We start from the raw sequence: 25554 nt of genomic DNA, 5'->3' as shown, positions 1-25554 counted from the left end.
CTTTTTTAAGAATTGAGGCAGAGTAAACAACAAGGGACATATATCCTGGACTCCGAAGCTTTTTGAAAGATAAGTTTCAATGATGCTAAAACCTAAAAAACTTCAAAGGTCAATTTAAAAAAATCTATAGTCGTCTTCTTTCCCAAGGGTATACTTTCACATAAATCCCTCTAAAGTAAAGCCCTTGTTTTCAAGTTTTTTCTGTTCAGAAAGCACAGTAGCAGCTTGTTGCAAATGGTAAAGTGTATGAACTCTGTGCAGTTGATAAAAATTCTAGCTCAAGTCATATTTGAAGACAAATAATCAACCAGTAAGATATTTTTAGTTAGTCTCTTCTGTTTCCAAAGTTTTTCCAAATTGTTGTGAACCCTTATAATTTGTCTGTTTCATAATCCACTCTGATACTAATTCTTCTAGGCAGGCACAGAAAAATCTAACTTCCACATATGAAATGACAAGATGTCCCTCTTTGTCCTGAGTGTAACAGAAAAGGTTATTTCCTCAACTCTTTGCAAATTGCATAGTGCCTGTCTCAGGCATATCCTTCCACTTTCCTGTACGTCTGCTTCTTCACATGTAAAGCATGGGACAATAAAGTTTGTTTCCTTCAAATGCATTGTCTTTTTTTAGTTTTGATGCTCAAAGTATTTTGGGTCCTTTTACAGTAATGTTCCTTGAAGTCTGCAAAATATTATACAGTTACCCCTCCAGCTCTCTTTCAGCTGAGTTTACATTATATGTTTCCCTGTAGAATTTCATTTTTCCCCATTCCATGTCCATGTAGCATCAAAAGAGTGTTGAGAGCAAATTCTCTAATCACCTAAGCGCAAACCATTCTCTTGCTCCAATGGAGTTGTGGCTACCAACAGGTCCTTTGCCTTTCTGTGGTACCATCTATGGATTTCCCAAGAACTTACGAAGAGGCATTTCTATTCGATGTATGCAAATCGGGCACAAGAATACTAGCAGCAACAGCATTAACAAAAGTCTTCCTTTCCCCCTCACAAATTATGCAAAATTGTCCAGCAGATAAAATGAGATACTGAGGAGCAATCAGTTGTTTCCCAGTATTTCTGTCAAGCATTTGTAACTAATAGGTGCCCTCCTGCTCTCTTAACTCAAAAGGAAACCAAGCCACAATAAGCCTCCACTGCCACACTTCACTGGACAACATATGAGGAATAAGGTGCTACATTGTTCTAATTTGTTATATCATAAAAATGCCTAGAGGCCCTAGAACTAATGGTCCCTTGGGCCAGTGCCAACTGCCCCTGCTTACAAGACAAAGCATTCAGGGGGCAGATAGGAGAGACAAACATTCACAATATATGATTAAAGTCATTGAGCATTGAATGGAAAAGGAAGCAGAAAAACCCACATCACTCAGCTTGGAAAAAATCTTGTAACCTACGTAATCTGCACGTATATGCCTGTCTCAAGCCTCTTTCCAGAAATCTTGATCTAGTCCTAGCTATCATCAGGCCAGGTGTTTGCCTTTCACCTACTTTTATATAAATAGGAATAAATCTTGATAAGCTGGTCTCTGGTAATGTTTAAAAGGATCTTTACAAAGGCTCTGAAGTGCAAGACATCACTCAGGAGATAATCAGCATCACTACTAAATCCTGGTTGCAAATGGCACTTTCAGGCATTTAGGATTACAGAAGCGAAGATCCTTGTGATGACTGACTAGGGTAGAGAATAATGAAAAGCTAGTAAGATGAGAACTAGATTTTCTCCTCCAAAGCACTTATTTACATGAAAACAATTTAATCATTTATTTAGCATTTACAGCTAAAAATAAAATAAAATAAAATAGATGAGCTTTAGGACACCCTCTGATGCTCTTGTAATTTGTCAGGGAAGCTTGGTATCCAGGAACCCTTAGCTGTGTTGTTCTCTTTAGTCACCTGACTAGTACCCAGTTATATTATTTGCTGAACAGGACAAACAATGATAGTTTTGGTTTACATTACTTCAAAGCAAAGAAATCAGAAGTCTTCCACAAGCTTGCAAACTAAGTCTCAATTAAACCTGCCTAACAGTGCAAGACTCTTCATGATGACTTTCACAGAAGGTGGTCCAAATGTAGACAAAGTTTTCTCAGCACATTTTGCTCATCGGCCCTGTCTGTGATTCAGTGCCATGATTTACCTGTATTGTACAATTGAGAATCGTGTCACATCCATTTTTATCTCCTGCACATTGGCAGTGAACTTCACAAAGTCCTCAGGGATCAGACTGATCAACTAAGAACTGATGATATCTCATTACTATACATTTTCTTCTGACACATTCTGTATAATTTCTTTAACAATGCTTGAGTTAATTTTCCATCTTCTATGTTGCACTGCAGTAACTGAGACAATACTCAAGAACAAAACACAGAGCTGACTGTGCTTATGGTTTGTGTTTAAATCCAGCAACACTGCCTAGCTCCAGCAGCCTAAAACCTGTCAGGAAGGAAGAAAAGCAATAATAAAAGCTATCTATCAGCTATCTGTATCTTGCAATACGCTTTAAAGTAGAAATCTTTTTCAAAACCAGGCCTACGCTCTGCTTTTGGTAATAGCCTTGACTTTCTTGCAAAGTAATAATGAAGTAAAAAGTGTAAAGAAATTGTAGAACTCGCATCACAAGTATGTTTTATTATTATCCAGTGACACCAAGCTGCACTCATTGTAGATCAGTGCAGCCACAATGAAGTTAGGGAAGCAGAAGTGATTTCATCAAGCATAGTTCCAATCTTTAATTCTTATTTCTGTCTTTTCCATTAGCCCTGCGCATAAATTTAGCCAGCTATTTAATAAACACATACATATGCCACTTTCATAAATTCAAAAAACAATCAAACAATTTGAAGTAAAGCACAATAGACACATGTATTTCAGAGAGCTGTCACAACAGAAACATTTCACTTGCACTCCCATCCATTACAACTATTACCTTGCACTGGTTGCAGCTTGGTCACTTGACATTCACACCTGCCAGTCAGACTTGAAACTTTTTTGGCTTATAAAACTGAAGTCCTCAGATACCTTAGTGACATGAGTGATGGTGACTCTTGTGTTCCCATACAAGGAAGAGCTACAGATGCTCCTGCTGAGATTTGCTAGTGTAATTATGCACAAGTACCAAACAACCCCTTGGAAGAGGAGAGTTCATTACCTTCCCTTCCCCTTCAACCTTTGGAGCAGTTCTGAATTCAACTAGAGAGGTTAGGTGGGAATGAAAGGTGAAGTGCAATTTCATTTCTCCTCAGAGCAGTTTGTGTATTTAAAAAAAAAAAAAAGATGGTTTCATTAGCTAGGCAGGACTTTTTCTCACCCCTGTATAGATGTAAGCCTTCCTTACTCTTCATAAAATATAGCTATGCACTTTCAAAGTTCAAAAGCTGCTGGACAATCAGCCTTCTGCTTTCGTTTGTCAAGAGCAGTTCCAACAGACTCTTCAGTATGGGGTCAGACCAGAAGTGTAGAGAAAAAGAAAGCTTCCCCATCCGCCGGTCGAAAAGGAAGCTGAGCCCTCTTGGACTGCAAGACACCATATTCACTCCCACCACCAAAGCTGTGCTCACACTCTGGCTGATCAGATCTTATAGGGTTGATGTTGGTCTCATTCTTGTCTGTATTACACCAGTGTAGCCCTGTCAGCTGCAAAGCAATTAGCCTGGAGTGAGACAGAAGAGAGTCTGGCCTCAAGTGTATTTTATCTGACAACACCCACCTCTCAAGTCCACAATGCTCTGAATATAAGGGAACCACCAACCACTTTAACTGAAATCCACTGAATTAAAAAGAGCTGCCCCAGTAGAGAACTTGATGCTCCATTTCTGATGCCATTTCAGAAACACTTTAGAGAAAAGAAAAACAATGGGTTTACATGATAGCTGTGTGGAATCACATTTCAGTTACATCAGCCTCTAGCTATTTATTCCTTACTTCCCAGAAGCACAGCATAGCATCAAAGAAAAAGGCTTTGTCAATTTATTTTTTGCACAGTAATATAATTCTTCATATTTAAAAGCCCAAATCTTTTTTAAGCAAAATCAAAGGTTAGAACACGATTTTACAAGAAGCAAACAAAAAAATATTTATGACTGTGTTCCTAAATCTAATCTTATTTTTATGCCCCATTTATGTAAAACAATGTGGGAAACAAATGTCTCAGTCAAGGAGACAATACGTTGATTTATGTCTTCTTTGAGTGGTACCCCTTGGAAATCTAAAAGGAAACTCCTACAAATTTGCTTTCTAATTCTTTTGTAATCCTCTCCTTCCCTTCCACATCTCAGTTAGAATGAGTTACCCTTGTTCTTGCACGTGTCTATTTTCTCTCCTCTTGCAACAGATGTGAACAATAGCAAAATACAGAAGGAATATCAGCCAAAGAATTGAATCTTTTTGTAGCTTTAAAGACCAAGATGTTGCTCATACAAATGATTCAACCCAAGAGAGTTTTCAGAAGTCATGAATCTTCATGCACTTGATGAAGAAATTTAAAAAAAAAAATTAAAAGAATTCTGAAATGTACAACACGTACGTTAAACTCTGGCAACGTTGTTGATACTGTTGGAAAAGCACTCTCCACTAATTTGTTTATCACAAGCCTCCATCCAAAACACAGCACCAGGCATCTGGTGTCATCTGGTGTTTATCCTTCACCCGGTCGAAGCTCTAATCTACCAGGCTTTCTCTCCAGCTGCCACTCAAGGGCCACTTTCAGAACAGAGGGACAAAGAGTCTAAGAGCTAAGTACATCAATACCCTTCTCCCAGTCAGCCCAGTTATACCTGTGCTGGAAAGCTTCAGTGGTAGAAAGCTTCAAGAATTCTAGTCCTTAGCTATATATTTGATGTATTTAAAGGAAGTCTTTTCCAGAGAAGAGAAGATACCAATTGCCTTATGCTATATGGAAATTTATCTCTTACTTTTTTTTTATCTTAATATCATAAAGAAGGTATTTTTTATTACCCACATAAACACATAATCCTTTTATGAATTTTCCTAAGCTCTTGGCCTCTATACTATTTCCACAACAGTAAGTTCCAAAGAACTGTATATTGCATGAAAAGCCTATTTCCTCTTCTCACTTCCAAATTGGCTGTCTTTTAACTTAACTCTCTATGTTCTTGAACTATGAAGCAAAGCAGAAGCTGCCCGTTTTTCTTTCTGATTCTGTGCCACTTTATTTACAGCACGGGAAACAAAGCAGTAATTTTGTGTCAACATATTAGTTGGTCTTCTCCCTCTGCATCCCATCTCTACATAATTTTTTTTCACTGTTAAAACATCTTCCATCCTCTCAGTTTATACTTTTGTTCAATGATGCACGCAATCAACACAGCTATTTAAGAAAAGAAACTAGTCTCACACGCAGACAAAATCCTCAAGCTACAGAGCAGGAGAGGAAACCAAGACTCCAAATCCTCACTAATTGTGATCTTCTGGCTTTCGCTAATTTACAGGATTAACTCACTCCTCTAATAGTCCACAGATTTCTTCCTCACATCAGAGCTGAGTCATGGGGTTTTCATACTCATAGGATAAGCCTTCTTAGCTCTTTTCAGTCCATGGGATACCCTTTACCTCTTTCTTCCCTTGGTCACCCCAGTATCATGAATGAGAAAAGTAATGATTCTAAGGTCATTAAGCCATGCATAAAAATGCCGCAAGAGATCAAATCACACCAGGGTAATGCAAAAAAGAAACCCCTCCTACAGTTCACATAGACTTCAGTTTCCCCTCTTGATGATATTAGAGAATCAGTATACAACTGGGCTCTTAGTTGAGGGGGTGGACAGGAGGACAGGAAATACAAATAGCCAACTCCTGTGATATACAAATGGAATGATCAAACAATCATGGCAAAATGTCAGCTGATGACATACACTGACTTTAGTAGGGTCATGTCAGCTGATGACATACACTGACTTTAGTAGGGTCATATCTAATTATTAGTGATGTGGTTCAAAAAGGCTTTTAGTCAGACAAAAGCTACTTCCGAGATAACGACTAATGCATGAGGGATGAGGGCAATAGATAATTATGCAGGGATATAATTTCGGTGCCAATGAATTTGTTTGACAAGCTGTTTCTTGGCCCAGTCAAACAAACTTTGGAAATAAAATTCCTGCACTTTCAGCCTACAGTCTCACTACAGAGTTCCTTCATTGTTAGAGTCCAGGTCACAGAATGAAAAAAAAAAAAAAATCCACAAAACCATCAGTGCAAGAGTTTGCACACATTTGTTCAACATCATTCATGAGCTCACAGTAATAGGAACAAAGTTTTCTACTATGTTCAAGGAACTATCACACTCAAATGCGGATCTCATATTCAGTGTCTGAACTACTATTGAAACATAACCCATCCAAAAAATTCTGGACCAAAACCTAACTGCACAAAAGCAAAATACCTTGTATGTTAGGTATCTCATACTGAATTGTGTGTGATCACATAAGAACGTGGTGCTAGAAGAGACAGTATACAAATCTTTTCTTTCATTGCTAAGATGCTTTGGCAAAATAGGTCTGGCTCTAGGATGCATGGAATAATTATAGAAGACACCTGTTAGTCTACAGATGGAGCAAGTAACTTGACTTCTGTACCTTGCATTATATGCTTTAGAAGCTACTTAAATTATCCTAGCGCTGTTATAGCAATCATTAACATTTTAGTTTTATCCTGCTGAACGCTTTAGGAAGCAACAGAAGCATCAGCAAGTAGAAGAGAAATAAACTAGACAGTAGAAACTTGGGAAAAAAGCTTGGAGACAAAATCCTAGATGAGAATACCCCACACACAGTTGTCAGCTCTGTATCTGAACTCTCCATCTTGTGCCTAACTCTAATCATTACCAGTTTCTTTTTAAAAGCCTGTGCCTGAAAGAACTGATGTGTTATGAGACAGCCGTGACTTAAGTAAACTCCAAACAAATCATTCATCACTGCAAAACTCCAGAACAAGCTGGTACTTTCTCAGAGACCAGTGTTCTTCTAAACACACATTATACATGAAGAGGAAACAGAAAGCACATACTGTAAGCTTTCATCAATTGTACACAAACAAAGCCTTTGATAACTCTCTGAATAGGCTTGAGATCATTAACACCTGAGGCCAAGAGGCTCTCAAGTAGTTTAAGATCTCATTTTCCAAACTTTTGGTCAAAAGGCTCTTTTTAAGTGCAATGGAGAAAGGAACACTTTTTCCTTTAATATCATTAGACTTCGGGGGACCTAGTAGCTGCCTTCCAATACCTGAAGGGAACCTACAGGAAGGCTGGGGAGGGACTTTTACAAGAGTGTCCACTGATAGGACAAGGGGAAATGGCTTTAAGTTGAAGGAGAACAGATTTAGATTAGATTTTTAGGAAGAAATTCTTCAGTACGAGGGTGGTAAGACTTTGGAATAGATTGCCCAGAGAAGTTGTGGATGCTCCCTCCCTGGAGGTGTTCAAGGCCAGGTTGGACAGAGCCTTGAGTAGCCTGATCTAGTTGAGAGGCGTCCCTGCCCATGACAGGGAGGTTGGATTAGATGATCTCTCAGGTCCCTTCCAGCCTATGCCATTCTATGATTCTATGATTATGTTCACAATACCCCTACTCAAATCCTTACATCTTTTTCCTTATCAAATTCAAACTTTACAACCTCCAGGTCTGGAGCAGGAGCAGCTCACCCTACCCACATCAATAGCCACCTTTCCTGTTACCCATTCTTCCCTTCCATGGCTCACATTGTTCCTGGAACGGTCAGCCTTTTGCAGTTCTCTGGTTCTTTCTTACCTTCGTGTCACTCAAAGATACCAAACATGCTGTGCTAAATATTTTTTTTTTTGCTTTTTTAAATAATCTACTTGAATATATGAAAAGATTCTTATGGAGAGCCAGGAAAGTAACTAGAGGGCCAAGGAAATGCCCACCACTTGATGTTCTGCAGCTCACACCACAACACAGTTAATGCCATGGTTTTGGTTTAGAGGCACACCAGCATGTGAGAATCATGCAGTTAATTTAGGCCAAAACAGAGTGCCCACTCTAAAGGGAAACAACTACTTCTAAATAATGGAGCACTTTTACTCCAGAAAAACTGTTTTAGTGTAACCAGGTTAATCTAGTCACTATTTTCAACTCCTTTTCCTTTAAAAGCAAACTAAATCAGTTTGAACTACTAAAGACTCAAATCTTTCTCATTCTTTAATGCGGTGGTTTTGTTTCAGCTACTTTAGCAGCTTCAGATAATAAAGTAATAAAAACATTATGCATTCAATTTAGTACCACATTCTCTGTAAAAATGACAAGAAGCAGTCATTTCACCAAGGTATTTAGACTTTTGGCTGCTACATTAGTACCCCAGCCGAATGATTTCTTTTTCTTTAGAAGTGTTATGTAATAACCAGTAAGCAACAAAAGTGTACTTAATACTGTGGTATCCTGTAATTCCCATTAGCAGCTGCACAAATAATTACAGTCGTTCACAGGTAAAACCTCAACAATTTAAAAGAGTTTTCTCTGAGCAGGGAAGCACTGAAATCCCTTTGAGTGGTAGAGAGATCAACAGAAGCCTTTACAAGTGTTAAAACACAGTCTGATCCCCAGGGTATACAAATGCTACCTGCTGATGACCAAAAGGGCACGATGTTCAGACTGGATCAAAAATTATATTGAATTTTGGCTACATGTATTCAACAGAAAAAAAGTCACTTTTACTCTGACCAGGTAACCATTTCAGCATTCCAGTGTTTGTAGGAGGGTTTTAACAGGCCATGCTTTTTGTTTAAGATCAACCAATTCCCTTTTCCTGTCTCTGATTCCCTGTTTTGTAAGAGGATCAATTGCCAGCAAAATTTGATTCAGCCCCTTACAGCGTCAGCTGTTCATTTGCAAGCCAGGCCTATGGAACACCACAGGTTTTTGGAACCAGATCTTTGTTTCTGTCTAGTCGAGGGGTGGCTAAACATGGAATCACATAGAACAGGGCCAGTAGGGACTGATAGGGTTATCGATGCCATCTCTCAGTCTCCAGGTGGGACCAGTTTTGCTTAAACAATTCTTAGCAACTCTTTCTCTGACATATTCTTATGGGAACTTACCAATGGAGTCTCCTAACGCCTCCATGAAATTATTAGAACAGTTCTTTTACATCAGACATGCACCTCCAGTTAAAGACGTTATTACCACTTCTATTTTTCAGGCTGTAAATATATAATAAATTACTAAATTTCATACTATATAAATTCACATTTGTTTTACTTACTCCTTATAGTAATCACTCTTTCTGCAGAATTAGTTGAATAGTGGCATATAATTTAAGACTTGCTCTATACAACTGTACCAGCTGAGTCCTAAAATATTGCAATGCTCATTTTATTTCTATGTTGTTTTTTTTTTTCCCCACCAGAATTGAAACAAAAGTTGTCATTCATTCGCCATAACAAAGTTCCAGTTTTAGGCAGTCCGAAGGGGAAGATCTTAGGAAGGGAGCAACATCCTTGAACTTAACAACAGTAGGAATACTTTTTGGAGCTTAACATTGCTGTGAGTCAATTCTGAGCTACAGAATGTCACTTCCAAACTAATGTTTTCTCTCTTTGGTGATACCTCAAGGGAGAAAATGCAGTCAGTTTTCAAGGTACTCAACCATTTCTGTCAAGTTATCTAGACTGTCTAACAAAAGCTAATTTACAATGGGAGGTGTCTACAACAGGCGCCATTAAGTCTAGAGCCATGAGACTGACTTCTCCCTGGACATCAATTTAACAAGATTATGATGTAGAAGGGTACTGTACTTCTGTATGAAGTGCAAGGATTTTTATCCCAAGAAATTATTTTCTATTCCTCTTAGCTAATGCACAGTGAGGTTTTTCTAATCGCTGTTCTTAAGGGAAGGCAAGAAAATTCAATTAATACATAGACATTCAGAAGTAAGTAGCTAGTGCCTCTTTTTTAATTCACGTTCTAATTAAGATGAGATAACAGATTTATCTTCCCAGTGCTCTTCCCTAGCAGAGTTTTGTAACAGTAACTGCATAACAAAAAATACATTTATATGGGAGAGAGACCCAAGATGTTTTGAAAATGTGTAGCAAATAAGATTTATTTCTGCACACAAAAGCAGAAAAAGCAAAGCTTGCCTCTCCCTGGTACTTCAAATTACAAATAAATTACTTTTCAAAGTTTTTCTTCTTACTTGACTAATTACCAGTCTGATACAGATACTACATACCAAACACTAAAATCCTTTCAATGTGTTTAAAGACAAAAAATTATCATTATTATTCCTTGACTGGACAATTAAATGTGACACTTGAGTAAAGTGAGAATTTAAACATTTAAAGGTTGCAATCTTACAGAGAATAAAAGATTTACTATCAACACAGTCTATCACAGACCAACATTGCTAGGTTTGTTTGGAGTTTTTCTGGTTTCTTTGCTCTTCTGAGGTTGTTGTTTTGGTTTTCTTTTTTTGTGTTGGTTGGTTTGAAGGAAAGGAGAGGAATGCAGGCAAAATCTGCTACTAGACTCTAGGTGCTGTTTTCTCTTTTCTATTTCAAGGTTATTAAAAGGAGAGGGAAATGGTAGGGAATAGTCCTTAATCTAACTAGAACCAAACTACAGGATCAGTCTGGAAAGTTTCGAATCTAAGATTCTTCTTAGTGAATATTTTCAAGACAAAGTGAACCATCTAGGAAGCAAGAACATTATTAAAAAGTAAACAAAATACATTTTCGTAGAAGATGAACCTAAAAGATTGTGAATGCAATAAAAGTGACTTAATTTTCCTAATACAAATAATAATTATTCAGTTTTCTTAATGTGCATTCTTTGTTTAGTTTTTTTTCTTAGATCAAGCTATGATCACATACTGATCTGCTCAAATGTGATTCAGGTTCACCAGACCATAAATCCACAAAACTATAAAATCACATATTTTCTAGATAAAATAACTGTAGTTCACTTCTGGTTTTATCAAGTCTTCTTTGGTGCATGACAATATCTTAATACTTATGAATAACATTGTTTTTTTCTGATGGCAATGTTAGTTGCTCTCATACTGATAAATGTTAAATATTAATTCAGATATCTATCTTGCTATCTATTCATAACTTAGTAGAAAGATCAACTTCCAAAGATTTTTATGTGCCTAAGGAAGCCAACAGGGATGGCTGGGAGAACTCAGAAGAATAGTCTTGTCTTGCAATCTGCCAGTGCCCAGACACTCTGAACCCACCTTCAGCTAAGTGCCTCGGAAAGTTTAGCTCCTGTCATAAAAGCCCCTTCTGTGCGAGCTGGTGTGGATGGGTTCTACAGGTATTTATGGGTGTGGCGTACCATAAAACAGCAGGCCAAAGAAAAGGAAAAGAACATGGTAAGTACATGAAAATCTCCCCAGAACTGCTAAGCTCTGGAGACTAGTGGACCTGCTGAATTCATGATAAAATATAAAAATCAAAACACCAAGAATCAGTCGAATCTGCAGAAGGCCACCAGCACACAATAGCATCAATCAGAACATCTGTAACTTAGAACACATCAACTGAGGTAGTGCCTGTTATATACAGACAAAGACTATAGGATCACATGCATACATGATGAACCAAAGGACCCTCTGGATATTTCCTGAACACCCATCCAGAAGTCACTGGTGCACCAGGAATGCTTTCCACTTATGAGTAAACAAGTGTGGCTGGCCTCCCACCTGTTGCTCCAATCATGTATTATGAGCAAGAGTGAATGTGAAATGTGTAGGGGAATAATTGCATATACTGTGTGAACAGTTATCTGCTATTAACAACAACAGTTTGATTCTATTATTGATAAAACAGTTGAATTAATAAAAGGTTCTACTTAATACTCGTCATGATCTGTGTCTACTCCAATTCAATCTCCTATAAAGAGAAAAGGGAATTTATAGCACTCCTCATTTTGGTGCTCGCTATATGAATGGCTCTACTTCTCCTCAAAAGAAACAGGCAGTGTTAAGCATGCCCATGCAAGCTTTGATAGGAAGAAAACGAACATGTTTTGTTATTTTAAAATACTTACTTGGTAGGGATATAGAGTGACACCATTTGTTCTTGACAAAGACCAGGTGCCATCAAGGTACTGATGAGCCTGGATAGCCACAGAGTTGAGAACATTACCATTGCTGGGGCTGGTGGCCATCTGAAAGCTGACCTTGGCTTGGTGTCCAGGAGAGCCATTTTTCTTCTCCACCCCATTGACAATTCCTAGACTGTTGGGTTTTCCAGTATGTTTGTTGGCAACGAAGCCTGTGTAATTAGGCGCAGCATAAGGAGCAGGCATGTATGCCCAGTCCCTGGGCTGCAGGCTGCCCATGTGCCGGGGACTCACTAACGTGGGGATATTGGAGAGAGGTGGAGGAGAGCCTGGTGAGGCATCATAATGTTCTGAGTTGGTAGCTTGCTCTAAGGTCAGCACCATCTGAATGGCCTCTTGCTTCAACTGGTTCAGATGCGTGGCACAAACATCACACCTGTTGTCCTTCTCATTCCATGCCTTACGAATGGTATTGGGAACTTGGAGCTTGTCATGAATCACCGAAGAGAAACCTGGGTCCTAAAAAACAAACAGAGAAGGGAGGGGGTAGACAGGAGAGAAATGTTTAACCATGGTCACCACAGTGAAATATTATTGCTGCTGATTGTGCATTTCAAAAGCCAATTTACGAGATAAGCTTAGAATACAAACAAAGGCCATTAGATACAGTCAACATATGCCAGCAGCAGAGCTGAACAAAAATGAGAAATGACTGTTGGAAAAAAAAATTCTTTTACTGATAAGTGGCAAATATTATAATTTCACTGCAGGCTTCAATGCATGGCAGGGAGAATGAATTAACCTGCTTCACACCACTGCACCTAATTTCTGGCTTGAATGAAATCTACTCTTAGTTACACAGGTGAGATCAGGAGCAACTCCACTAAAAATCACTGGGCTTCTAGCAAGGTTCACAAATCCATCTACTCATCGATGCCAGCTTTTGGTACTCGGAAAAGCCAGGAAATATTCTGCAACAAAATTGTAAGATTTTAAAGCCTAACTATAAAGAAAAAAAAACAATGAAAAAACAGAAGTACCATCACTCCCCAAAAATCCTTTTCAGAATTCAAAACAGATCAATATTTGATAAAGTTTTCAAGCGCCTTTCAGCATTTCTTTAAACAAGAATACACTTTTCAGCTAGAACGACAACGTGTTTTTGTTAATGAAATGGTCTACCACTATTTTGGTTATCTACTGGTAACGTAAAATAAACCAATAATTTTATATAGAAAACAGAACACGTATAGGGTCAATAATTTGTAAAGAATAATTTTCTTCTTGGAAAGCATAGTTTTAGTGCAGAAGCACATGCTCAGGTTTAAAACCTCTTGCCCTATATCCCTACCTCAGGGGCAGATCTTTGAACGTCAGTGTTGCTCTCCACAGAGCAATATACCACCCTGATCCGACTACAGTCACCGAACGCTGGCCTAAATTACACAGTGCTTCAGTAAGTTGTGCAGCCTAACAGCAGTCTTAGCAGTGGCTTACCACCAAGTTTATTTAGTTCTTACAGTATCATGCACTTTTAGAAACATACAGCAACGATGTGTGCGTTAGGCAGAGCAAACAATGACAGTTATGTCATGGAAATATTTCTTGTGCAACCATGTGATGGAAATTTCACACCACATTTTTGTTGCTTTAGAGACCAGGCAGGGCAGACTTCACCTTCACCTTCCCCTCCTTAAGTTTTGGAGACTTATTGGTGCATTTTCTTATGACTAATTAAAGAGATTTACAATCAGTAGTATCAAAATCTTTATTATTTTTTTCTTCTCTTTGTGGCTTTAGTAGCAAAGTGAAATCAGACTGAAAGAGCATTTATGTGGGAGGGGGAAATCACACAAACAGATATTACCCTTTATCAAGTAATTTGATGAACCCCATGCCATCCAATATAGATAAATTTCATGTCTTGATAGTTTGGCTGTGCTGGGAAAGAATGGGTAGAGGGTATAATAACAGGGAGGGAGAAAATTCATTGGTAAAGAGGCATATTCGTTATGATCCATCTTTATTATATACTCAAGCATTTTATTTTCACTGTTTAACTACCGTGAACAGCTCCTCAGCATGCAGTGATTAATTGATTCATAAATCATGGTTTCTCTTTACGTACAGCAGCAAAAGAGCAGTTCTAGCCCCAGAAGCCCAAGAGAGTCATATAAGCTGATGGGAAACAACAGGAGGCTGAGATGTGATCAAACCTCAAGCTGGTCATTTCTATTCTATGCACAAAAGGGGGTCAGAGCATCAAAGTGTGTCAGGAAGGCAGGAACTGGATTCCGCACAAGCCCTCCTCCCTTAACCTTCGGGAAAGGGGCTGGTGGAAATCAGGGGGAAAAAACAGGATGCAAAAGCTGTCAAATCTTATCTTCCATCCCAGACCATAACTAGGTCAACAGATCACATCAGATATAGGCACCCCATGCATGATGCCAGGTACACAGGGAAAAGACTCTTTGCTTTCACTATAATGAGCTAGACAAAGCTACCTATATAGCTGAAGTGAGGTGTGAGCCTTCTTTCCAGGCTGCTCTATGTCAGCCCAGGAAAAATCTTTGCCAGCTCTTTCTTAAGCTAGCTAATGCCACAGAGCTGGCTGTTGTTCTTTGAAAGTTAACTTCCCTTAGGCAACTGGGCTTCAACCCAGGTAACTATATACAATATTTAGATCCAGCAGCAGTTCAACATGGAAATTCCTGGATACTATGATAAATATTGCAAGGAAATAAAGTTTCTCTAAAGTAAGCAAATGTCAGCATGATATAAATATTCAAGTAGCACACCAACTTTAAAGAGTGCTGGACAGCAGTGAATTCAGCTTCATCTCAGTGTTAAAACAAACATCAGATCATTCTCTGATACAACAATAAACAGAGAGAGTGGGAGAGGCAGGGAAGAAGGAAGACTGTTCCTTCTCAGGAGCAGAAAGGAGGAAAACAGGCACAACCTGAATTGATTACTCCCAAGATTGGCCCTACTAATCTATCAGACTCCACTAGATGGATAGCTCAACACTGGATCCAAGTCTGGAATATGAAACAGAAAAGCCTACATGACAGCAAATAAATTTAGAGAAACTCAGGTTCCAGAAACACATTAGTCATATTTTGCTCTCAAAACAAAACCGATAGAGCCTAAAAGAGAGTTTACTTTCTTACTCTGCACTGGGCAGCTCCACTATAATTTCACAGAACAATCAGCTGACAGGCTTGCACCACAGTTAAGCAGGAAGGAGGCCAAAGTCGGACAGTCACTACGCCCTTGGTTGAATAGCAGGGAAATGCAGCTACACAATACTTTCTGTTTCAGTATTTCATCTGCACACGTTCCCCTAGTTATGCTTACTAGTTCAATAAAGAGTATCTTGTCCCATATGAAATAGTGAGGGACAAACCTCACTGGAGAAGCGCTTTGAGCTAGCTGCACTAAGCAGCAGGAGTTGGAAAGGTTATACTCACTACTGAAACTTGTGAGGTCTAAGAAACTCCACACTCCCTGGCATGAGAGCAGATTTGCTTGTGAAATCTGAGGTTGACACGGGAAATACCATCTACATTTTGGCACTCATTTTTCAGTCCTGACAGAACAAAGTACAGTGACACTGAAAACCGAACAGAACTTTAAAAATCACAAAAGAGTTTGGTTTGAGTTCAGGGCAAAGGTTCATGATGGTTTCTCTTATTGCTGTAATGGTTCACCCATCTTTAGTATAAACAGCATTACTATAAACTCCTATTCCTATAATAAACAAATGAAGGCGTGTAAGAGGTCTGAAAGCCTCAGGAGATCAGTCACAACACAGACCATAGCGTAAATGCACAAGGCAAGCAGTGAACTGAACAGAGTGCACACTGAGCTTTGTTGTGAGAAGCCTTTCCACATTACCTTTGAGTTTTCAAGCTCAAAGAAACATCAATTCCAGCTATCTTTGGTTGTTCATCTTCTGCACTCTAACTAGCTAGTAATTAATCCCTCATCTTTGGTCCCAAACTAAAAACTCACATGGGAAAGATCGAAGAGGGAAGGAAGTTTTGTTTTTTAGAGACTCATCGTAGACAGATATGCTGAGGAATTCTTGTTTAAGCCAGTGAACAGGCACTAGTTAAGAAACACTGAAGTATACAGACAGCCGCACCAGGGTAAACACAGTCCTGACCTCATGAAGGAGGAGAAAGAGCACTACTATATGATCATGTAAGGTAATGCAGAAGCATCCTCTTCTCTTCCATCTCCCTTTGTAAATCTGTACCTTGCTGTATAGTTTTCATGACATTTTAATTCCATCTCTAACAAAGTAGACCACAAACAGAATAATCCTTTCCTTCCTGATACCCAGCTTGGTGCCCATCTTCCTCAACAGAGAAAGCAAACCACCACTTTCAGCATGAAGCATGATCTGTTTCACACATACATTTACACAAAGCTCACAAGGAGATGCAAGCAGGCAGAACTCAACTGGTAGACAGAGGCAGGCAAGAAGTAGGATGAGCAATTAGCACTTCTACATGTTACATGTAGAACCTAGCTGATCAGAGATACACATATAAATACCTCATACGCATACTACTTTTTTTCAAAAGTATAGCAGGCAGACACTAATAGAGGACATACTAAGATTTTTTGCACAACTCTATTTAGTTTGGTCAACAATAGTCTACACAAGTTAGACGTTGTAACCTATGTCATTACTGTACCTCAGAGAAAATTCAACTATACAATGGATCTCAAGACCTTCTTATCAAATCGTGTTCTTCAACACCAATATTATTCATCATTCTTCAAGGAAGAGCAAAGTAGTCAATACTAGCTAAATCACAGAGGCCGCCTTCCACTTGGAGATGTTCACAGAAGACTCATGGAGTTCTTTTGTTTCTGAAAGGCTCCAGGCAGAAATGACTGCTGGTATGTAATCCATCACATGAGGTGAGGGTAGAAGTAGGGAAAAGCAATGATCAAAGTTCTGCCCAAGAAGAAGTGTGTTTTCCAGACTCTCACTCTCCACAGGCAGGGAGTAAAAGAACTAATTAAGAAACATTAGTAGGAGGGAAGCCTTAACCCTGACAAAAAACACATGTTTTTCCATGACTATGCAAACATCTCTGCTCTAAACACAATCCTGTTAGTCCATGGTTGGTTTCTATTTAGGAAGAAAAAAAATAAAAAACCCGAATTAAAAAAAAAAAAACACCTTCTCCTCTGTTCTCCTTTCTCTCTTGCAGGTGTACTTTCCAGCCCAATAAAGATATCATACTTGTAAATTTACTTTCCAGAGGCACTCAGGCTATTTTCCAAGTGACTCTGCACCCTAACTTAAACAGATCCGATCATCTTCTCGGCTACATTTCAGAGATTTGCTGTTTTCAGCATTCCAAAGTCCCAACGGTTGAAAAACAGCTCCTCACTGTTACAATGGCACCACTTCTGTTAAAGCAAAAGTATGTTCAAATAAACTGAAGTCAATGAGTGTTCTTCCTCAAATAAGCATGACAGGATACTCACTATGACTATAAATTAGTAGTGCTGTAGCATCAAACTGAGCTGGAAACCCTTAAATAAAAATCAGTTAGCTTTGCTAAGTAAAGTTTGAATCATCTGAATTATCTAAGGTGGCAGGATCTCCACTGGCACAAGCAGTGTTTTGGTAAATAAAAGTCAAAGTCGCACATGAGCAAGACCAAGGGGGCAGTGAGGTGGCCTCCCTTTTTCTATTGCTCTGTACATAGCAACTGACACCCTCTCTGGTTAGTTAAGACCACACTGCCTTACCCTCTCCATCACAGAAGGCCTCCCTCCCACCAAACATGTCGTCTTCACATAAGCCATCCATTACCACTCCCAGCTTAGAAAATGAAACTCTCTCATCTCCTTTGCTAGAGAAGGAAAACATATTTCCCTCTCATCCTTCTGAAACTCTCTCCTTTTCCCAGCAAGAACATTCCCCCGTAAGCACCGTTACTAATATTGGGAAGAGGAGAGAGGCGGCAATCCTGAACTGGAGAGTTCTAAGCAGAGAACTTAGGCAAAAGGAGAGACAGAGGTCATGAGGAAAGCATAGTGGAATAAGAGAGAGACTTCTTACATTAGCCTGTTTCCAGCAAGCCCTTGCAAAGAGACTGTCTTACCAACTGCAGTAAAAACTTCTGCAGTGTTATCATATCCCACCTCTTTAACTATTACCAATTTTGTCCCTCGAACTTGAAGAACTGCTTTCTCCTGGTGACTCAAGCCTCCACTTTTCCAAAGGCGTGAGAGTGCTCCCTGTCCTACAGTCAGTGTCTCCAGAACATGTCTCGGGGATCAGTTCTAATCAGATAGAGGAGGGGGAAGCAAAATTCAAATCTTAATCCTGTCTGGCGCAGCCCTCACAACATTACTATTTCAAGGTGTTTTTCTTGAGCTGACACATACTACTGACATTTAGATTTTTATAATTTAACATTTTTCAGTATAAGCCAGCCACTCTGCAACCAGAAAAATATGCTACTTTGGTTTAGGCTCTCTGTTTTCTTATCTGAAAGAGACAGAAAGTCAGAGCAAGGCTCACCTTACAAACTTGCAGCAGCAGGAAGCAGAAGAGAGAAAACCCTGGAAAAATAGAAGGATTAAAAATGGGGAGGAGGGACAGAAGAAGGGGGGAAAAAAAAAAATCAAAAGTGTTTTCTAATTGCTCCATGAATTGGCTTATAGCTCTGACAATGGATCAGCACTGATGGACTTACAGATGTACACATCTGGCACACAGGTGTTTGTGTTAGCATTTGATAGCTAAACAGCAGCCAGATTTTTAATTGGGTTGGGAAGAAGAAATGGAATAGCAGCAGGAAAATCTAAATATACATTCAGTGGTGAAAATCCAAGCCTTGCCCAGTGAGCTCTCCTATGCAGTTGTCTAGAGCTCTGCAGCCCAGACTGAATCTGTGGCCACAGCATGCACAGGGTATCCTGGAGGGAAGCTTCTTCCACTGCTATGTGGTAGACAAACTCAGCTGTTGCTGAAGGGGCAGAATTTGTCAGCGCCCTTTTTATAGCACAAAGAGTAGAAATGCACTATTGCAGAAGCCTCGTCACTGGTGCTGGAAAAAGCAGCAGCTCCATTCTCTCCTCGCCACTTTGTATTTTCCTGCCTGATGTTGAAGGATTGCATTTGCTTTCTTAGCCACCAGAGCACACTATGAGCTTGTGTTCAACTGATTATTCACCTTGACCTCCAAGTACTTTTCTGCGTCATTGCTATATGCAGTCTTGTGCCATCCATACAACCCAGATGTATCACAGATGTGGTTTTTGCAGAAGCTTACAGTCACCACATCGGACTCAGCTGCTATTGCTGCCTCTTCACTCAACTAGGGGCTAGCTACAAATTTGACGTAAGTATTGTTAGAATGAGATGCTTTCAAGAGCTTACAAACAGTTAGCTTCATCTACTAAATGTTTAGTCTCACTCCTCACCCATGTGGCAAACATGACAGTACCTTTTTTCTTTCATAAAATGCTTGATTGCCATTCACAAAGAAAATGTTCTTTATTGTTGATATCCTCTTACCCACCCTTTCAAACCCATCTGGGATAAGCATGAAGCATGACTGACCTATGATTACATGGGCCAGACCTGTTAAAATACTGGAGTAACATTAGTTTTTCTTTGATCCTTTCAAACTTCCCCATTATTCCAAGCTTTGATAAGCATCATATCAACAGATCATTTGAATCTCTTTGAGTAACCAGGCTACAGTAGCAATTACTGTTCTGACACACCTCCACGCTTTCAAAGTTTAGCTTGCTTTTCCTGTGAGAAGAGCATTACAGTTCTTTGATGAATGTCAGTACTGAGTTACTATTGACACTGTAACCAGTGATTTCTCAAACAGCTGCCATACTTGAAGAACAGCAGCTAAACATCCCAAGTGTGAAGGTCAGGACAGTATTAGTGACACCTATATACCTACTACTGTCCTGATTTATACAGAGGTTTGTAGCAAGCTGAAACCTCTTGTAACTGCTTTTCAAACATGAGTGCGGAGAAGGGATTTGGAGAAGTACTGAGACGACTCAATATGAGTTAGCTGCAGGAAGTCTCGTTTATTGCGCAGTTCTTATTGCTTATATAGGCAGTATTTGCCAATAATCCTAAGACCACACCTTTTCTACACCATTATTGGATGATACATATGCTTGTCATATTTAACAGCTTATTTCAAACAGGTACCCGCCTAGCGAAGCTCTGCTCTAAGCAAACACTACTCCCTTATCATGCTGCATAGTTTTCTTATCCTTAACTTCAAGGGCATTCTGCCCCTGAGGCCTAACGTTAGAGCTCCAGTCCTTATTTACACAGGGTTTTCTTCGTGCAGTCTCTTCAAGGATCTGCACTCCGACAAATCCCCCTTTCTTTTCTTGCACGAAGAAAACCCCGTGCATGAGACTGTCACCCCAGTTACTAGCATGTTGTTTTGGTACAGCCTTGCAAAAGCAGTTTCTAGCACACTACTTCCCTTTCTGAGGGCTTTACTATTCCCGCTATATCCAAGATTCCACTGAGCAGGAGGGTGTCAGTCGGCAGGGTCATCGCAGAGAAGAGAGGCAGGCACGGCACCTTCAGGGCGTCCCCTGTTTATCCACACAGTGTGCTCTGCAGCCTCCCTCAGCTCCGCTCTGAGCCATCTCTTTTACACCCTCAGCAGAGTCTATGACAAAGGCACTGACACAGCGTTGCCGCATGCATGGCCAGTGCGTGCAACAAGGCTGCCCAGTATGTGCTCTGCTGGCCAACAGCGGATTTTGCAAATCGCAACATGTTGTTCAATAACAATCCTCCTAGCTTCTCTTTTCAAAGTTACGTGCTCACAACTAAGTCTAGTTTGTAATTCTTTGTCATTAATTCGATACCAGTTAATGCTTTTCCTTCCAGTAGCTACAGGTGGAATCCATACACCTTCCGATCGGAGAAAAGACACAAAGCATATATACAAGCAACTTTCACACACGTAATATACCAAACAATAAGAAAACATGAAAACAGTTTACATATCAATATACAATCCTCTACCACAATTCTCCCCGAATGCTCTCCAAACCATTGCAATTGTTCGTGGATGGACTCACCATGGTCACTTAGATTAAAACAACACGTTTGTGTAACGTGGTTGTTGCTGGCACTACCTACAAATTTTGATCCTAATAAATTTAACTCTTGTGGGGAAATATACGGAAGACTGCCCCTTTTTTTTTTTTTTTTTTTTTTTTTTTTTTTTTTTTTTTTTTTTTTTTTTTTTTTTTTGCTATTTGTTTTAATGTTAAATGAATTCATTCAATAACCACTTGTCCCATAGGTGAATGAGGGATACTGGTAGTGTGCGTCACTCCCCAATCCTGTAAAAAGGCACCATACTGGATCACTGTCTGTCCCGATTTTCTTTGGTACTCCCATGGTTTTCTTCAGTGTGAGCAGTAGCAACAACAAAGGCAGAGAACATCTCAACAGTTACATGCACATATTTAGATCGATTAAACGATGGAATATAAGTAATATCAGATTGCCATAATTCATTGGCACATAAACCTGTTGGATTTACTCCTGCTGGAGTATTTGAAGGCACAATATGTTGACGGTCAGGGCAGGCACCTGCAATCTGCTGAGCCTGATCTGCTGTCTGACCTGACAGAGAGCATCACCTACCACCAATTGACAAACTGTAGGATTATTCATCATTCCTTGAAGCAGTACAATTCAATGATATTGTTGCGTGGGTCGTTCATTGTTAAGCACTGGAACTGAAAAGGCAAATCTAGGACAATCGTTAGGGTGTAAATAAATAAAAAGTAAAAAGGTGAAATAACCCAATCTTTTAAATCAATCACCATCAAATGCTAACATTCTGGAATCATAGTAGGATTTGATACACCCGGTTGTAATGCATCCATTGGTGAAATGATTGCATAATAGCTCTTAAATCTTTTAACATAAATCTCCATTTTCCTGATTTCTTTGGAATAACAAATATAGGAGTATTCTATGGGCTAGTGGAGGGAATTATATGTCCTAATTTGAGCTGTTCGTTGACTAATTTTTGAGCCCACTCCAGCCGCTCGCCTTTTAATGGCCACTGATCGACCCAGACCGGCTTGCCAGCTTGAGTCAGGGCTGGACATCAGTGATGTGTGTTAAAAATTTGAGGTTAGCCTCACATTCCAGTGATTCAACAAATCCCGACCTCATAATGTACGTGGGACATCAAAAACATATGGTTTCAAAATAGCTTGTTTGTTACCTGGGCCTACTACTAACGAGGTCTGTGCACTCTGCTGTGGGATCTGTGTTCCACCTACTCCGACCACAGCTGCCAGGGCTTGTATCAGAGGCCGAGAGGGCGGCCAGTCAGGATTTTTCACTATAGATACATCAGCCCCTGTGTAAGCTAGGCCAGAAAAGCCTTCCCATTAATGATTACTGTTAAAGGAGGCTGTGCAGCTGTGACTGTCTGTGTCCAAAATTCTTTTGTGATAGCAGAGTGACCTTTATTGTTATATAGGCAGCTTTTATAGATTATTACTCTGGCCACGATGTGTCCACGCGGCCCTCACCCAGCTGTGATTGGGTACAAACAATAGTGCACGCACCTATTTTAACTTTACTATTGGCTATGCCTAAAAAGGAGCTATTTTTCACTTGCTAAAGTAAACATCATTTTCTCACACACTCTATATCAACTTCCCAAACTCCCCATGTCAACTTCTCACACTCCCTGTGCCAGCTGTTCACACTCCCTTCTCTTTCTCACCCTCTTTATCGGTGTTTCCCAACTTCAGAAAGGAGCACAGGCTTAAATCATCAAGGTCAAACCCCAACTGTAGCTGTGTGTATGATGCCACAATTCCCCTTTTTTGTTTTTCTATGACCATTACTTGATGAACCGTACTCTGTACCATTCGCTGGGAGCGTGACAATAGGCGGGGGTGATTATTACTATGCATAGAAGAACTACTAGCAATATAATGCCTGCTTTACTAAAGATTTTAACCATCCTGTCAATTAAGAGCATTGATAAAGCAGAAGCTGTAGCATTAGTTTGTTTTGCAAGCCAACAAGCCAACTTATTCAGTGTAGTTAACACCTGTGCCACTCCAACTCCTGGTGCAAATATTGAAGCTGCAATGATTTTAGCTGGTTCCCAAAATTCTGCTCTGGAATTGCACTAGCTATCATAAGCATGCGTGCTGCAGCTATTCTGGGTGTGTCTATGACTTAGGTTCATGGTGGTGTTAGGGAAATACATTCTTAAAGTCCCTATAGTACATGGATCTCCCCTTATATGCAAAGGAATACCTTGCTAAGCTCTATTATAGCCCTGCAGAAGCAGTTACTAGCATTTTGGTGTTTTGTTTGTTCGTTTGTTCGTCTATTTTTTCCTCAGAATCAATTACCCTTGGGAGTACAAACAATCCTAATTTTGTGGTGGATGATCGTCCCAGCAATAGTGCACATAATCCTTGTGATATAAGACCAAAGACACCAGTAGGAATTAAATGCACCAACGTGTCAGTGATTACTGTTGACCAAAACATTTAGCTGCCAATATCTCTGCTTTATAGTGTTCCGAGACCACATTCTGACACGCCTTTACTAAATCTGCAATCGTTTTTTGCCCGATTTCTGATAAGATCAAGAGCTTGTTGGCAGTCTGTGTTAGCATTTTCAATGGCTAACTGGAATACCAACACATCTGCAGTAGCCGGATTTTCTGTTTATCTCTGAACTGCCATTTGTAGTTGATCAAGGAAATGCTCATAAGGTTCCTGTGCTCCCTGCCGAATGGAAGCAGAGGAAGCCTCCCCTGTCCCCAAAATCAGGGACACGTCTTAATGCTCTCTTAGTCAGTTCAGTCAGTTGTTGGAAAGCTACTTGCTGTAACCCTGCCTGTGCCTGATTTTGACATGAGTGACATTTTATTCATCCCAAAATATTTAGCTCTCGATTTTAGAGATTTAACACCTATAACACTTTAGCTATTGTTTCATTGGGAGATTTCCCCATCATTCCTGTTTTAAAAGCATATTCTCCAAAGTACCATGTACATATTCTATGATCAGTTGCCCAGTAGGATTGTAAGAAATACCAGCAACATGCTCAATACCTTATGATGACAAAAATACGTCTGATAAGAAGTGTATGCCAAAGTTCCTGCGAGCGTAAACCACGAGGATTAACACCATTCACTGGTGGCATGATCGTATTTTGACAGGTACTACACAATTGTACAATTGAGCGGGCTTACTCTCTTGTTATACCAAATTGTCACCTAATAGCATTAGCAGTCTGATGGTAGCAGTCATGCAAGATTTTGCCTGCATGAGCGAGTTTGGTACCAGAGCTGCACTCGTGAGAGGGTCAGCTCGCCTGTTCCCTTCTGCTATAGGCCCTGGCAGCGCGGTGTGCGCTCGCAGATGTACAATGGAATGTGCATGTTTACGGTTTTGCAACACTGATATTAACTGTTCAAATTGCTGGAACAGAAAAGGATTAGTTATTTCCCGCAATGCCGATCGAGATGATCCAAGTTACGATGCGCTGTCTCTCGGTATAACCTGGGCCCCGGGCCTCAGCCGGGCGGGGGGGCGGGGCCAAGCGGCCGCTCGCCAGGCGCGGCCGGCAGGTGGGGGGGCAGCAGCGGCGGGGGGGGGGGGGGGGGGGGGGGGGGGGGGGGCGGGGGGGGGGGTCAGCCCTCCCTCGCCTCAGCCGGGCGGGGGGGCAGGGTGGCGATGACGACCCAGCAGCCCTGTGCCGGCCCCCCCCTTGTTGTCGTTGTTGTTGTTGTTGTCGCAGCTCCGGCCGCTCGCGCTCCGTAACCGCCGCCGCCCCCTCCCGCCGAGGGACCATCAGCTGCGAACGAACCGGCGCAGCGGGGCCCGCCGCGCGTCTCCGTCCCGTCCAGCCGCGGCTCGCTCCGCGCACGGGCGGCAGCGCCGAGGCAAACGCCGCCCGCGGCCCCGGCCGGCAGCAGCAGCGGCGTTCCCGGGGCGCCGCCGGGCGCGGTGGGCGGTGCGGCGCGGGGGTGCCGGTGTACCGACTTCGTTGGAAGAGGGGAAAAGAAATAAGTCTCTCTTTCGTTCGGGGCCCTGGATCAAAAGATTCGATGATGACTTTTCCAGGCCAGCAGCATCCCCACAGGTGGCTGCACGCCAAAGTTTAACGTCTATAGTGTCCCAAGTCCTTGTCATGTATATATTTGAAGAGTTTGCCTCCGGTACATGGGCTGATACCCAAACCAGGAGTACCGGGAGTTTTATCAAGTCAGAACTGTTAATAGTGCTGGTTTCTCTAGCACTTTGTCAGCACTTTAACTACAGACTTATGTTCTGTTAAAGCCATGCTTCCATTGTTCCCAGTCGCTTACCTCCTCCTGTTGAGGTAGTTGTCGCTTATTTTTTTTTTCTTCAGTCGTTTACTTCTTCTTTCCTTTGGTTCCTAATTCTTCGTGTTTCAC

The 25554-nt window shown here is 40.6% G+C and overlaps 1 protein-coding gene across 1 annotated transcript in view; it reads right to left on the bottom strand.

Moving 5' to 3' along the window:
- The window catches only part of KIF26B (kinesin family member 26B), a 313883-nt gene that overhangs the window by 201712 nt on the left and 86617 nt on the right, over positions 1 to 25554 (bottom strand). The window contains exon 3 of the mRNA XM_086627966.1: positions 12044 to 12577. Coding sequence (XP_086484092.1) covers positions 12044 to 12577 — 534 coding nt within the window. The remainder of the gene's footprint in view (positions 1 to 12043; positions 12578 to 25554) is intronic.

Source organism: Tauraco erythrolophus, chromosome 2 (assembly GCF_009769465.1).
Source record: "Tauraco erythrolophus isolate bTauEry1 chromosome 2, bTauEry1.pri, whole genome shotgun sequence".
In the NCBI taxonomy this organism is placed as follows: domain Eukaryota; kingdom Metazoa; phylum Chordata; class Aves; order Musophagiformes; family Musophagidae; genus Tauraco; species Tauraco erythrolophus.
Note: the sequence above shows the minus strand (reverse complement) of the source record. Positions and strands in the feature narration are given on the sequence as shown.